At 35.6% G+C, this 16,120-nt stretch overlaps 1 protein-coding gene across 1 annotated transcript in view; it reads left to right on the forward strand.

Moving 5' to 3' along the window:
- Nucleotides 1-16,120, forward strand: part of PKN2 (protein kinase N2) — a 148,195-nt gene that overhangs the window by 118,399 nt on the left and 13,676 nt on the right. The window contains exons 16-18 of the mRNA XM_014841895.3: nucleotides 9,422-9,598; nucleotides 13,640-13,702; nucleotides 14,911-14,987. Coding sequence (XP_014697381.1) covers nucleotides 9,422-9,598; nucleotides 13,640-13,702; nucleotides 14,911-14,987 — 317 coding nt within the window. The remainder of the gene's footprint in view (nucleotides 1-9,421; nucleotides 9,599-13,639; nucleotides 13,703-14,910; nucleotides 14,988-16,120) is intronic.

Here is a 16,120-nt window from a genome sequence, read left to right on the forward strand (position 1 = left end):
CACTAAACAGTTCTCTTTGTCCGTGTATTTATCTTCTACATGAGTGAAATCATGTGGTGTTTCCCTTTCTCTGTCTGACTTATTTCACTTAACATAATACCATCAATGTCCATCCACATGGTTACGAATGGGACAATTTTGTCTTTTTTTATAGCTTAGTAGTATTCCATTGTGTATATATACCACATTTTCTATATCCACTCATCACTCCATGGTCACTTGGGTTACCTCCACGTCTTGGCTATTGTGAATAATGCTACAGTGAACATAGGGGTGTGTAAGTGAATTGTTGATTTCAGGTTCTTTGGCTAAATACCCAGTAGTGGGATAGTTGAGTCATATGGTATTTCTATTTTTAATTTTTTGAGAAATCTCCATACTGTTTTCCATAGTGACTGCACCAGTTTTCATTCCCACCAGCAGTGTATGAGGGTTCCCTTCTCTCCAACCTCTCCAACATTTGTTATTTTTCCTCTTGGTTATTATAGCCATTCTAACAGGTATAAGGTGATATCTTAGTGTAGTTTTGATTTGCATTTCCCTGATGATTAGTGATTTTGAGCATCTTTTCATGTGGCTCTTGGCCATCTGCATATCTTCTTTGGAGAAATGTCTGTTCATATCCTCTGCCCATTTTTTGATTGGGTTGTTTTGTTGTTGTTGAGTTGTGTGAGTCCTTTATATATTATGGAGATTAACCCCTTGGTAGATATATGACCTGCAAATATTTTCTCCGAATTGTTGTGATTTTCTTTCTTTTGATTCTGGTTTCTCTTGCCTTGTAGAAGCTCTTTAGTCTGATGAAGTCCCACTTGTTTACTTTGTTTGTTTGTTTCCCTTGTCTGAATAGATATGGTATTTGAAGAGATTCTTTTAAGACTGATGTCAAAGAGTGTACTGCCTATATTTTCTTCTAGAATTTTTATGGTTTCAGATTTTACCTTCAAGTCTTTGATCCATTTTGAGATTATTTTTGTGTATGGTGTAAGATAATTGTCTACTTTCATTCTTTTGCATGTGGTTGTCCAGTTTTCCCAACACCATTTATTGAAGAGACTTTCCTTTCTCCATTGTATGTTCTTAGTTCCTTTGTTGAAGATTAGCTGTCCATAGATGTATGGTTTTATTTCTGGGCTTTCAATTCTGTTGCATTGATCTGTGTGTGTGTTTTTGTACCAATACTATGCTGTCTTGATTACTATAGCTTTGTAATATATTTTGAAGTCTGGGATTGTGATACCACCAGCTTTGTTCTTGTTTCTCAGGATTGCTTTGGCTATTCAGGGTCTTTTGTTGCCCCATATGAATTTTAGGATTCTTTGTTCTATTTCTGTGAAGAATGTCACTGGGATTCTGATTGGGATTGCATTGAATCTGTAGATAGCTTTAGGTAGTATGGGCATTTTAACTATGTTTATTCTGCGAATCTATGTGCGTGGAATATCTTTCCATTTCTTTATGTTGTTATCAATTTCAGTAATCTCTTATATTTTTCCTTGTCTAGATCTTTCACCTCCTTGGTTAAATTTATTCCTAGGTATTTTATTCTTTTTGTTGAAATTGTAAATGGGATTGTATTCATGAGTTCTCGTTCTGTTAGTTCGTTATTGGAGTATATAAATGCCACTGATTTTTGTAAGTTGACTTTGTACCCTGCAACTTTGCTATAGTTGATTATTTCTAATAGTTTTCCGATGGATTCTTTAGGGTTATCTGTATATAAAATCATGTCATCTGCAAACAGCAAGAATTTCGCCACTTCTTTGCCCATTTTGATTCCTTTTATTTCTTTTTCTTGCCTAATTGCTGTGGCCAAAACCTCCAGTATGTTGAATAAGAATGGTGAGAGTGGGCACCCTTGTCTTGTTCCTGTTCTCAGTGGGATGGCTTTCAGTTTATCCCCATTGAGTATGATGTCAGCCATGCGTTGTCGTATATGGTCTTTATTATGTTGGGGTCCTTTCCTTCTATACCCATTTTATTGAGAATTTCTATCATGAATGGATGTTGGATTTTGTCAAATGCTTTCTCTGCGGCTATTGAGATTACCATGTGGTTTTTGTTCCTCATTTTGTTAATGTGGTGTATCACATTGATTGATTTGTGGATGTTGAGCCATCCCTGTGTCCTGGTATGTATCCCACTTGATCATGGTGTGTGATCTTTTTAATGTATTGCTGTATTTGAGTTGCCAGTATTTTGTTGAGAATTTCTGCATCTATGTTCATCAGCAACATTGGCCTGTAATTTTCCTTCTTTGTGTTGTCCTTGTCTGGCTTTGGCATCCGGGTGATGTTGGCCTCCTAGAAAGTGTTAGGAATTTTTCCATCTTCCTCAATTTTTTGGAATAGTTTGAGAAAGATAGGTAATAAATCTTCTTTGAATGTTTAGTAGAATTCTCCAGAGAAGCCATCTAGTCCTGGACTTTTATTTTTTGGGATGTTTTTGATTACTGTTTCAATCTCTTTACTTGTGGTTGGTTTATTCAGGTCTCTATTTCTTCTTGATTCAGTTTTGGGAGGTTGTAAGAGTCTAAGAATTTATGCATTTCTTCAAGATTGTCAATTTGTTGCCATATTGTTTTTCATAATATTCTCATAATCTTTTGTATTTCTGTGGTATCTGTTGTAATTTCTCCTCTTTCATTTCTAATTTTATTTATGTGAGCCTTCTCTGTGTTTTTTCTTAGTGAATCTGGCTAGGGGTTTGTCAATTTTGTTTATCTTCTCCAAGAACCAACTCCTTGCTTCATTGATCCTTTCAACTGTCTTTTTTGTTTCAATTTCATTTATTTCTGCTGTAATTTTTATTATTTCTCTCCTCCTGCTGAGTGTGGGCTTTGTTTCCTCTTCTTTTTCTAATTCTGTTAGGTTCAGTTTAAGATTGCTTGTTTGAGCTTTTTCTTGTTTGTTAATGTTGGCCTTTATTGCTATAAATTTCCCTCTTAGCACCGCTTTTACTGCATCCCATATGAGTTGATGTGTTGTCTTCTCATCTTCATTTGTCTCCAGATATTTTTTTATTTCTCCCTTTTTTTCTTCAATGATCCATTGGTTGTTTAGTAGCATGTTGTTTAGTCTCCACATTTTTGTTCCTTTCCCAGCTTTTTTCTTGTAGTTGATTTCTAGTTTCATAGCATTATGGTTGGAAAAGATACTAGATATGATTTCAATCTTCTTAAATTTATTAAGGTTGCCTTGTTTCTCAGAGTATGGTCTATCCTTGATAATGTTCCATGTGCACTTGAGAAGAATGTATAGTCTGTTTTTGGATGGAGTGTTCTGTATATATCTGTTAAGTCCATCAGGTCTAATTTTCATTTAATTCCAATATTTACTTGTTGACTTTTTGTCTGGATGATCTGTCCATTGATGTAAGTCGGGTGTTGAGGTCCCCTACTAATATTATGTTGTCATTGATATCTCCTTTTAGGTTTGTTAATAGTTGCTTTATGTACTTTGGTACTCCTGTGTTGGGTGCACAAATATTTATAGATGTTGTGTCTTTTTGGTGAAATGTCCCTTTTATCATTATGTACTGCCCATCTTTGTCTCTCTTTACTTGTTTTGTCTTCAAGTCTCCTTTGTCTGATATAAGTATGGCAACACCTGCTTTCTTTTGTTTGCCGTTAGCTTGGGATATCTTCTTCCAGCCCTTCACTCTAAGCCTATGTTTGTCTTTGAAACTGAGATGGTTTCCTGGAGGCAGCATATTGTTGGATCTTGTTCTTTAATGCATCCTGCCACTCTTGTCTTTTGATTGGAGATTTCAGACCATTTACACTTAGATTGATTATTGATATATGAGGGCTTAATATTGCCATCTTATCTCTCGTTTTCTGGTTCTTCTGCATTTCCTTTGTTTCTCATCTCATGTATTTCAGACTACCAATTTGATTAGGTAGTTTTCTGTAATAGTTTTCTTCATTTGCTCTTTGTTTATCGTTTATGTCTCTGTTCTAATTGTTTGTTTAGTGGTTACCATTAGGTTTGTGTAAAACAATCTCATAGATGAGATGGTCCATTTTCTGGTGGATCTTATTTCCTTAGACTTTGCTGATTATGTTCTTTTCCTCTTCCCCTTCTAAGTTATTTTTGTCATATCTTATTCCATCTTGTGTTGTGAGTTTGTGGTTAAAATGATGAGATTATTTTTATTTTGATGTTTTCCTTCTCTTTATCCTTAATTTTAAAGTTGTGTTTACTAACCTGATCTAATAGAGAGCTTCCATTTTCTGATTATTGCCTACCTATTCATCTCCTTGCTCAGGGCTTTGTAGCCCTTTTCCTATCTTTTTTTTTTTTTTTCAGGTATGAGGGCCTTCTTGAGCATTTCTTGTGGGGGGTCTTGTGGTGATGAACTCCCTTAGCTTTTCTTTATCTGGGAAGGTTTTTAATTCTCCATCATATCTGAAGGATATTTTCACTCAATAGAATATTCTTGGCTGAAAGTTTTTGTCTTTCAGAATTTTGAATATATCATTCCACTCTCTCATAGCCTGTAACGCTTCTGCTGAGAAATCCACTGAAAGCCTGATAGGGGTTCCTTTGTAACTTATTTTCTTCTGCCTTGCTGTCCTTAGAATTTTTTTCTTTATCATTTACTTTTGCCCACTTTACTACTAATATGCCTTGCAGTGGGTCTTTTTACATTGATGTAATTAGGAGAGCTGCTGGCTTCATTCACTTGTATTTCCAGCTCTTTCCCCAGGTTTGGGAAGTTCTTAGCTGTTATTTCTTTGAGCAAGCTTTCTGCTCCATTCTCCTTCTCTTTGCCCTCTAGACTACCTATCATCCTTATGTTTCACTTCCTAATTGAGTCAGCTATTTCCCTGATAGTCTCTTCCTGTTCTTTTAGTCTTAGTTCTCTCTTCTCCTCCATCTGAAGCATTTCTATAGTACTCTCCTCTAAATTGCCAATTTGGTCCTCCATAATGTCAGCTCTCTTGTTTAGAGAGTCTGGATTTTTCTGTATCTCAGCTATTGTGTTTTTTTTAACTCCATCAATTCTGATTGGTTCTTTATAGTTTCAACCATTTTTGCGAAGAAGCTCCTGAATTCGTTAGTTTTTCTTTCTGTGTTTTCTTGTAACTCATTGAGTTTTTTATGACAGCTGTTTTTAATTCTTTGTCATTTCGGTTATGAATTTCTTTGTCTTCGGGGTTAGTTTCTGGGTACTTGTCACTTTCCTTCTAGTCTGGAGATTTAATATACTTTTTCATACTGCTTGAAAGTGTGGATGTTTGCCTTTGCATAGTTATTATCTGGTCGCAGCTTCCACCTGCCACCACTGGGTGAGGATCAGACGCTATATATTCTGGCCCGGCATGATACACTTCTCCCCAGCTGCAGCCACTGACTTCTTTTCTCTCTGTGCGACTCTGACAGATGGCTGATCTGGAGCGCTGGGCAGGGGGAGGGGTACTTTCTTTCACTTGTGCTTCCCCCAGCCTCTGCTTTTCTCTCTGTGCAGAGCTCTGGGCTATGGTAAGGCTAGAGTACTGGGCAGGGGAAGGACTGCCTTCTTACACCTGCACACCTTTCCCAGCTGCCACCTCTCTCTTTGCCTGGTGCTTTAGACGATCACAGGGCTGGAGTGCCAGGCGGTGGAAGGGGCACCTTCTTACACCTGCACACTTTACCCAGCCGCTGTCTCTCTCTCCACATGGCCCTCTGGGCAATTGCAAGGCTGGAATGCCAGGTGCAGGAAGGGTTGCCTTCTTACACCTGCACACGTTTCCTAGCTGCTGCCTCTCTGCATAGTGCTCTGGGCGATCACAGAGACCTGAGCACCTTTCCCAGCTGCCACCTCTCCGCATGATGCTCTGGGCTATCACAGAGACCTGTGCGTTTCCCCCAGCCACCACCTCTCTCTCTACATGGTGCTCTGGGCAATCTCAGAGACCTGCACACCTTTCCCAGCTGCCGCCTCTTTCTCTACATGGTGCTATGGGTGATCTCACAGACCTGTGCACCTTTCCCAGCCACCATCTGTCTCTCCGTGAGGTGCTCTGGGCAATCACGGAGACCTACACACCTTTCCCAGCCTCCATCTCTCTTTTCACAGAGCTCTCTGGGCAATCATGGAGACCTTTGTACCTTTTCTAGCCTCCCCCTCTCTCTCCACACAGTGCTCTGGGAGATCACAGAGACCTATACGACTTTTCCAGCTGCCACCTCTCTCTCCATGGAGCGCTCTGGGCGATTGCAGGGCTGGAGTAGCAGGCAGTGGGGAGAGGCACTCTCTTTCTTCTCCGCAATCCCAGCATTCTTCCTGGGCCCTCACCAACTGCTCTCCTGGGGTACTAGTTTGATGGAGACACCCCCACAACAGCTCAGTCTCCTCTATCTGTGGGGCTTTCCCTCAGGCTGTGAGGGAACTTGGAGGGCAATGTTGTTCTTTTGGAGGGTCGCCCCTCCCCACTTTTGTCTTAGAGCCATGTGCTGTCCCAAGGTTACTTGCTGCCGTTAGGGAGAGAAAAGTCTCCCTTACCAGCTTCCGCTTCCTCCAGAGGAGCCAGCCCCACCACCTTCAGATGCATGGCTGCATGGGTCTCTCAGATGTCTTTTGTGTTGTGTCAGTGTCCTCTGTTGGTGTACGAGTGTCCTTTTGGTTGTACTTTAGAGTGGAGAGTTCAAGGGGAGAGCTCATTCCACGATGATGCTGACATCACTCTCTCCCAGCATATTTTTTAAAGTAGTATGTATTTATTACTTGCAAGTCTGAATAGTAAACAACTTAATTAACTAATTAAGCAGAATCCTTTATATTCACTTCTCAGGTCATCCTTTTAATAGATCCGTAGAATTAGATATCATTACATAATAGTGGTTTATTTTTTTAATACATGTTTCTAAAATAGTTGATGGTTCTTAATGATAGTTTTCCTTTCTAAATTTTCTTTGTCTAGTCTGGATTTCATTTTACTTAGAAAACTGCCCTTTTTTAATAGATCATAGGAAATTCCAAATCAACCTCTTTTTGAATGAACACAAATTATGGACTAACTCAAAGTAATGTAATTTATGTACAAAGATCACATTCTCCACCTACCATTAGTAGAACATTCTCTTTGAATCCCATCTTTCCCTACTCTCGAGTAAGAATGTTAAATTTATATTATTGTAATGACTTCTCACTTAGATTCCTTTTCTCACCAGTTTATGTTTCAAGACAACAGAACAGGATTGGAAGTGTATTTTTGCAGTTGTAGAACAAAAGCACAGCTAACCAGAGGATATATATATATATATAGGATGCAATCCTAAGACCTTAGCCTAATTAATGATGTGGTTTTCCACTGACCAAAATAACTATTTATACAAGTTTTTTAAGTTTCTGGCATGTCTAATAATGTACTAAACTTCGAAGGAAGTGCACAAAAAAAAATGTTAGGATAGAATTAGTCACTTAGAGAGGTAAGACATAAATACAGTAGTTATATGAATAAAAGAGGCTGGATATGTTTGAGTTTAAAATAAATAATACAAACAATAGGAACTTATAGAAAGGGGAACATCATGGTGTGCTGATGGATTTAGGTAAGGCCTTGTAAAGGAGATTGGATTTGTGCTCTTTGGCAGATGGAAGATATTTGAGAATATGGAGAGAAGAGAAATGAAAATTTAGAGGGAAATGGTCTAGACAGAAATGAATAAAGTTTGAGATTTTGAATAAGGTTGGATTGTTTCATGGACTTTTAAGGAGAATATACAATAAGGTTGGGAAAAGTAAAAAGACTCTTACAGAGTAGCCTTTTGGTGCACTGTAAAATGCTTGAAATTATTGTGACAATTTGGGTCTATAAAGAGCTGTCTTCCTTTACCAAATAGAACCAAGAGATGTATCCAGTCCTCATCAATATGGCTGGTTCTCATCAAAGAATTTCTATAAATGACATTGAAAGCATTTTAAGAAGTATTCTGATCAGTGATTCTCAATCTTTTGCATGATGTACATGTTCAACACAGGTCTAACCTAATAACCTGTCCAGTTGAGAATTAGTAACTCACTCATAATGAATTAGTAATTCACCCATAAATATAAACCATAGACAATGAAAAGACTGTCATCTACGTGAGCCCAAAACATTTTATCAGCTTGTCGTATTACATTATGCAAAATTTAGATTGACTTGGTAAATCAGATATTTTAGAATCCATCTTATAGATCTTGCCCAATTGGACATTATTTTCCAATAAGTTTAAATGGTGATGAAAATCAAAGCTATTAACTTTCTTTTTAATCTTCTATGAATTTATTTTTAATAATGACCTTATTTGTAGTAACATTTAGAAACCTTGCCAAATATGTGTAGACATAAGCCTAAAGCTTTAAAAACAATGTTTCTGAGTATGTATAAAATTTAAACAGATTGTGTGAAATCAGTGGGTAAGAGTTCACCTACAATGTGACCATATTAAATGGAGTTTTAACATGATTTCATAATAGTTTCATTTACTGTTGGTATTTAAAACTGAATAGATGTTTTAGTTCATAATCCAGAAGACAACTATATTAAATATACCTTTAAATTTTTCATGTTCCTTCTACACAACAGAAATACTCTTAAATGTTTTCAAAATTCTGTTTAATTTTGTCAAGTCATAGCAATGTAATCTGAATACACAAATAAATACTTTGTCTTTAAAATTATCTTTTTAAAATAACTCTTTCTTAAAAGACCTAAAGGAAAGGAGAATGGGTCTGCCTGCCTCTAATGTCAGGATTTTAGTTTGGCATTTTGAAATCATCATCAACAACAGCAACAAAAATCTAAGCAATTTTTTAATTTTAAAAATAAAAGCAATATTAATGCTTTTAGACAAACATTAATGTCAATTTTTGGTTCCAATCTCAAAATGAGAAAAAGTGCATATTTTGTATTAGAAACATAAATATAATCTTATTGTTAATACAGTGTATATTGATATCCTTATTTTGATCAGGTGCTTAAAATAAGTTAATTCTAGGTTATATTTGAATAATATTTGACCTAGCTTTTCTCTACTTTGAGTTTAAGTCAGGTTGGTTTACTAAATATTTTCAGGGAAAGGAAGAGTGGTATTTTTTGATATTTAGGCAAAATTAATGTTCCAGAGTCAGTAAGCTTGAACCTTGTTCTCTGTAGTAATTTGTAAGAGTTCTTAGAGAGGAAACCTGTGATTGTTAGAGATTTTACAGAGAAATTATATTATTCTCAAGGAGCTTCCTTGAAGCAAGTTATAGAATTCTCCATGTGGCCTCTTTATTTTCTAGTCAAGACTTCTAAATTAAAATCTTATGCAGTACATCTTTACGTCTAAACTTCATGTATTATATGGTAAAATGTTTGAATAGTGTTGCTTATAAATTATGAATAGTGTCCTTGAAATTACCTTGGTCGCGAACTTTATATTTTTGAAAATGTTTTCTCTTACAGCCTGATGTGTGAAAAAAGAATTTTTGAAACTGTGAACAGTGTAAGGCATCCCTTTTTGGTGAACCTTTTTGCATGTTTCCAAACCAAAGAGCATGTTTGCTTTGTAATGGAATATGCTGCCGGTGGGGACCTAATGATGCACATTCATACTGATGTCTTTTCTGAACCAAGAGCTGTGTGAGTATGCTTTAGCCATTTCTCTGATTGTTTTCCATGACTGATTTCTTTCTGGGAAGGAACAAAGCTCTTTAGATTTTTTTTTTCCCCCAAATAGAAAATAGGTCTCTGCAAGAATTATTAGAACCCCTTACTTACCCTTTTGCCATATATAAATATATCTATTTTGCTCTGTTGTCTATGTTGAAAATTTCATAGATTACCCTAAATCACACTTGATAGTGTAGATACACAATTTAGGTTCATTTTAGTAAAATTTCTTCTTTTTTTCTATTTTCTCCCTAGATAATGCCAACTAGGACCATGGCTTTAAATACTAACTATACTCAGTACATTGTTAAGAGAAAAGATTTGTATCATGTATTTGTGTGAAGTATTTGCATGAGCATTTTAAAGGGTTATCTAAAAGAATATATGTTAAGTATTTGCTTGCGTGTGCATGATATCTCTGAAAGAATATAAAAGAAACTGGTCTAATTATTGCCTCCAAAAAAAGACACAGAAAGCATACTTTCACTATAACCCTTTTGGTAGTTTATGAATTTGATATTTTATGAAGATTTTGCTTATTCAAATGAATAAAAATAAATAATAGCAAATAATTGAGATTAAATATCCATATTTTTTTCTCCTGTTGTTGTATCAGTTTTATAGCTCAAGTATTAGAGCTTGGATTTAAACCTAGGGAAGTGCTCTTAATAGCTACACTCCGCATGCTTGTGTTTACCAAATTTCTATCTCCAGGCCTGGCCTCTTCCCTAAACTTCCAACTCTGATAACACTCAGTGGCTAACTTGACTTTTCCCTTTGAGTCGGCTGAGTATTTCTCATGTAACTTCTCAAACGGAACTCCTAATTTTTCTCATTTTCCCCGACCTCACCCACCGCTCCCCAGGCCTTGCTACTCCTCTAGTCTCTCGATCTCATTGAATGGCAGGACCATCTCCCAGTTGTTCAAGACAAAACAGGGAGTCATTTTTAGTCCTCTTTTTCCCTCACATGCAACATCCAACTTAGTAGCAAGTCCAATCAATTCTACCTTCAAAACAAACCCTAAATCATAAAAATCATAAACCAATAGTAAACCTTTATTGGGTTCATTTTTGAATTTTCATCACTTATCTATATTCTGACAAAGTAGCAACTGATGTTTGTGAAGCACTTTCACTTTCACTCCTGTATTTGATTCTCATCATAATCATTACAACTATATAGAGCAGATAGTAGTACTACTGTCATACCTTCAAGTTTCAGATGAAGAAATAGGGGTTAGTTCTGATGCATAGTGAAGTTTTCAAAGAAGGAGCAAAAGCCAGAAGGTAGTAGAAAGCTACTAATAATTCATTCCTTGAATATTTAAAATTTAAAAACGGCATCTAGACTGTGCCTCGCCCTGTGCTAACTGCCATGCAAATTTATTTGTTCTTGCTTTTTTATCCCCTTTTTTTTTTTAAGAAATATAAAATCCACTCTGCCTTAAGGAACTTTTATTTTTGCTCAGGATATAAATCATATACAAAGAAAACAGTTAAGCCCAGTAAAATAGAAGAATAAAGTGCTACATTGCACTACTTCAAATCTGAAGTACCTTCCCCTCATCGTTCAGATCTAACTTTACATGTCATTTCTTTAACGGTCCTGTCCTTTAAAGAAATACAGTACCCTATATAAAATGCCACTACATCACTTACATCCAAATCAGGTCACTCTATTCTATTTTCTCCACAGCACTTTATTTATACCTGAAATCATCTTGTTTATTTATCGTTTACATTTATATTGTCTGTCTCCCTTCACTAAACGGGAGAGACAGGGACTATGTCTATTCTGTGTACTAGTGGGACACCTAGAAGGGTGGCTGGCATATACTAGGTGATCAGTGAATTTTTATTGACTGAGACTATGGAATCAAAATTAGTTTGATTCCTGGCTTTGCTGTTTTCTAGCTATAGACATATTAATTACTCTCTCTGAGAGCTTCATTTTCTGCTTCTGTAAAATATTTATCTTAAAGGCTTGATTTGAAGACTAAATAAGCTGATAAATAAAAATATCTAACACAGTACCTGACACATAGTAAGCATTCAAACAGTATACCCAGTTATTTGTTGAATATCATTATGTCAGTCTGTTTACAAAGAATGAAACAAAAGAGAAATAAAAGTATTTTTATAATTTTTACAGTATTTTTTGACACCAAAATAAGTTTGCTAAAAACTTTACGCTAAGCAATTTTAGAATTGCATTTGTTTTAATGGACTTTAGGTAAATCTTTTAAACTTCTGGTAAGTAATTATACAAGATCTAACGTATAATGAAATAAGTATTTCTAATGATTGCATTTTAAAATTCTCCCAAATTATGGTCCCATTTTTGTAAAAATAGGTAAACACAAAACATAGCTGTATTATCTACATGTGCATGTAAATGCACTCTAAAAGTTTGAAGAATATTCAGCAAGCTGACAGGACTAGTTATCTGTATGAATGATAGTGGCATTGAGGTGAAATGGAAAGATGGATGAATGAAACATTGTGCTTTGAGGCAAGAGCATTATGTTTATTTTTTAGAGAAAATATCCATGTATTACTTGTATAATTAAGAACTGATTCTCCTAAGTTTCTTCTTATAGGCTGTTCTGTAGTAAAGGCAGGTCCGCATTTTTAAATTCATTCATTCATTTATTATCTATCTTGTAATGCAGTAATCCTATCATGTGTCAGGCATTAATGCTAAGTATTGAGGATAAACACTGAAAAAGACAAACATGGTTCTTATCCCTTGAGAATTAATATTCTAGCTGGGCTCAAGCTTTCCTAAGATCCAAACCCATTTACCCAATTTCTAGACCTCTTCACCTGCCCCAAGGCAATTCAAAGTCAACCTGTCTAAAGCCAAACTCATTTTCCCCACAAAACTTTGGCTACTCCTGTATTTCTTTACCTATTCATTATACTAAGAAGGAAACCTTGAGTCACCTTCCACTTTTCCCTATCCCTCATCCTCTACAGCTAATGAGACACCAAGTCCTGCCTGCTAGTTTTAAACTTTCTCTGGAATCCATCTCTTACTTTCTTTGTTGCCACTATGTTGGAGGTTCTCATGATCTTTCATCTGTACTGTCCTAATAGCCTTATCTGTTCTTTTTCCCTGTGGATATCTAACTACTTCTACTCCAAACTTCATACTACTATTCAAAAAATCTCTCTAACATAAATCTGATCATTCTGTCCAAGTGAAAAATGGTTTGGGGGCCAACCCGGTGGTGTACCAGTTAAGTTTGCACGTTCCACTTCAGTGGCCCAGGGTTCACTAGTTCAGATCCCAGGTGTGGACCTGTGCACCGTTTGTCAAGCCATGCTGTGGCAGGCGTCCCACATATAAAGTAGAGGAAGATGGGCATGGATGTTAGCTCAGGGGCAGTCTTCTTCAGCAAAAAAAAAGAGGAGGATTGGTGGCAGATGTTAGCTCGGGGCTAATCTTCCTCAAAAAGAAATAATTTGATTCTCTATCACTAAGAGAAGAAATCGCAATATCTGTAATATGACATTCAAGATCCTTCATAACTTGACCCCAGGGTGTCTTCTCAGTCTCCTCTCTCACTACTACTTCTCCTTCCTTTACTTCAGCCACAACAAACTTGTTATCGATTGTCAAACATGTTATGCCTTTTATCCTCTATTCCTTTCCCTCTTAGGAGAATGCCCTGTGTTTCCCCCATGAAAGTTCTACCTTTCACATCATCCTTCTGCCTTTGTGGCATATTGTAATTTGTCCTACAGAACCAGATCAATGTCTGCTCTAAGGACTTCAGTGACTTCATCAGTCGAATGACTTCCATTGTAGACGTTGTATTTTCCTTATTTTTAGTTTTACCGCCAATATTTAGCGTATAGCTTACTATGTCTGGCATATAGTAAAGACTAAATAAGTATTTGTGAAATTAGTTAACTGCAGAATTCTGCTTTGAAGCATAAAAGTGTAAACTGGGATTCAAGAGAAGTAGAATTTATTAAACTTTTGATTTAATTCTTCAAACAGATTTTATGCTGCATGTGTAGTTCTTGGGTTGCAGTATTTACATGAACACAAAATTGTTTATAGGTAAGTAAAGTTTTGATACTTTCTAATGGCTTACTTTGGTGTGAATTAGAATTAAAGATAATTAAGAAGGATATTTTATGTTTAACCAGCTTCTTAATTTTCACTTTCATATCATGTGACCTCTAAAAAAGTTAAATTCTGATTTTCAAAGACATAGTTAACATAATAATGATATGATGAACCTCTTTGTTCCTGATCTCTGCCTATTACCTAATTAGAAGAGTGAGACTAAAAGTTGGCCTCTTAATAACATGTCACCAGCAGTATTTATCCTAGTGAATATTTTACATTCAACTCATCCACTGCAAAAAACTTCTATAGACCAGTACTACTCAAAATTTGTCCATGATGAGTAAGATAAGTAGCTTGTGCCGGAATGTAAAACATCACCCTGCTTTCTTCATTAAGTCTTGTTGTCATCTAGACAGTGTGCTTGGTGACATAGCTGATGTATGTACTGGCACAGGTTCCTTATCAAATTGCAGACCAGTAACAAGTAGTTTATAGCCCAGCAGCTAGCCTGTGAGTGACACTTTGAATATCATTGCCCTAGACCAGATAAGTTATGGAAAGTCCAGGCAGAATTATAATGTCTATAAATGAACTATAAATGTTGGTTTATTCAAACTTCTAACAGTATTTTCAAGATAAGGATTTTCTCATGGTCCTATTTTACTCAAAGGATAAAATATTTTCAACTTAATTTGGAATCAGTTAGTACAGATAGATAGCTTTCTCTTTATTTTGAATTATTCTCTTAGAAGGTTAAAGCTGCCCCCCAATACCATGTTTATACTGTTATGTTGACAATTCGTTCTTATGGATGGTATGTAGAGCAAACTTCAAACTTAGTCCAAGTCAGATTATCACAAATAACAAATTAATAAAACCTGAGTTAAAGATACTTGAACTCCTTCCATGCTTTAAATATATATTTAAATAAATGAAACATTCCTCTTTTTAACGCATTCTCCCTTCTATATAACAGGGGGAAGGTTATTCAGAAACTGTATTATTTAGGGTAATAAACTTGCCAAAAGAAAGAAAAATGAACAATTGTAATATGGTATTTAAATCTCAAATCATAACTTGAAAAACTCATTGTTAGTAAAGCAAACATATGGCTCCTATTGAGATTAGTTTTTTACTACGTTATCTACTGATTTTATTGATTTTTTTTTTCATTTTACATTTTTTATCCTGAACAGAGATTTGAAATTGGATAACTTATTGCTAGATACAGAGGGCTTTGTGAAAATTGCTGATTTTGGTCTTTGCAAAGAAGGTAATTGAATATTTTTAAGTTCCTTTTCTAATTGATTACTATTGCTTTGTACTTTGGTAGTTTTCAAGTCTGTCTGTGGAAAGCAAAATGTATTTTTAACTTCAAGTTATTTTTTATTAAGACATTGCAGATTGTTCATATAACCTAATTATCACATTATTTAAAAATTAGTCTATGGATATGAATAAGGTTAGTTTTTCAGAAATCATAGTATAAAACTAAGATTCCCTTTGTGTGATTAATAATTCTGTCACTACGCTAAGAAAGCATTGGTTAAGCACCAAATTTTCTCTTTGCTGGGGCTGTACAGAGTGAATTACTTAGGCCTAATAACTTCTCTCCAGCTTCTTAAAACTTTTAACATTTTTTAAATAGGAAAAAATATATACATATATCTCGAGAATCTTTTCTATGTAGTTAAAAGTAAAAACATAAGTAAACTGGGAAAATCTGAAACAGAGGTAGCATAACAAAGTATAAAGAGCATGGGCTTAGGTACCAGACAGTCCTAGGTTTGAATCCTGGCTCTGCTGCCTGCCGCTTATTTACTATGTGTCTTTGAACAAGTTACTTTTAACCTCGTTGAGTCTGTTTCCTCAACTATAAAAATGGATATAATCTTTCTTGTTTAGGATATTATGAGAATTGGAGATAAGTCTGTTGGCACAGTGCCTAACATATAGTAAATAGGTACAGGCATACTTTGGAGATATTGCGAGTTTAGTTCCAGACCACTGCGATAAAGCAAATATTGCAATAAAGTGAGTCACACAAATTTTTTGGTTTTACATTGCATGTAAAAGTTATACTATACTGTAGTCTAGTAAGTGAGCCGTAACATTATGTCTAAAACAATATGCGTACCTTAAATAAAAATATTGTATTGCTAAAAAATTGTAACCATTATCTGAGCCTGCAGCAAGTTATAATCTTTTTTTGCTGGTGGAGGATCTTGCCTCGATGTTGATGGCTGCTGACTGATCAGGGTGGTGGTTGCTGAGGTTAGGGTGGCTGTGGCAATTTCTTAAGACAACAATGAAGTTTGCCACATCAGTTGACTCTTCCTTTCATGAATGATTTCTTGTAGTATGCAATGCTATTTGATAGCATTTTACCCACAGTAGAACTTCTTT

The sequence above is a fragment of the Equus asinus genome, chromosome 16 (assembly GCF_041296235.1).
Source record: "Equus asinus isolate D_3611 breed Donkey chromosome 16, EquAss-T2T_v2, whole genome shotgun sequence".
Classification (NCBI taxonomy): Eukaryota; Metazoa; Chordata; class Mammalia; order Perissodactyla; family Equidae; genus Equus; species Equus asinus.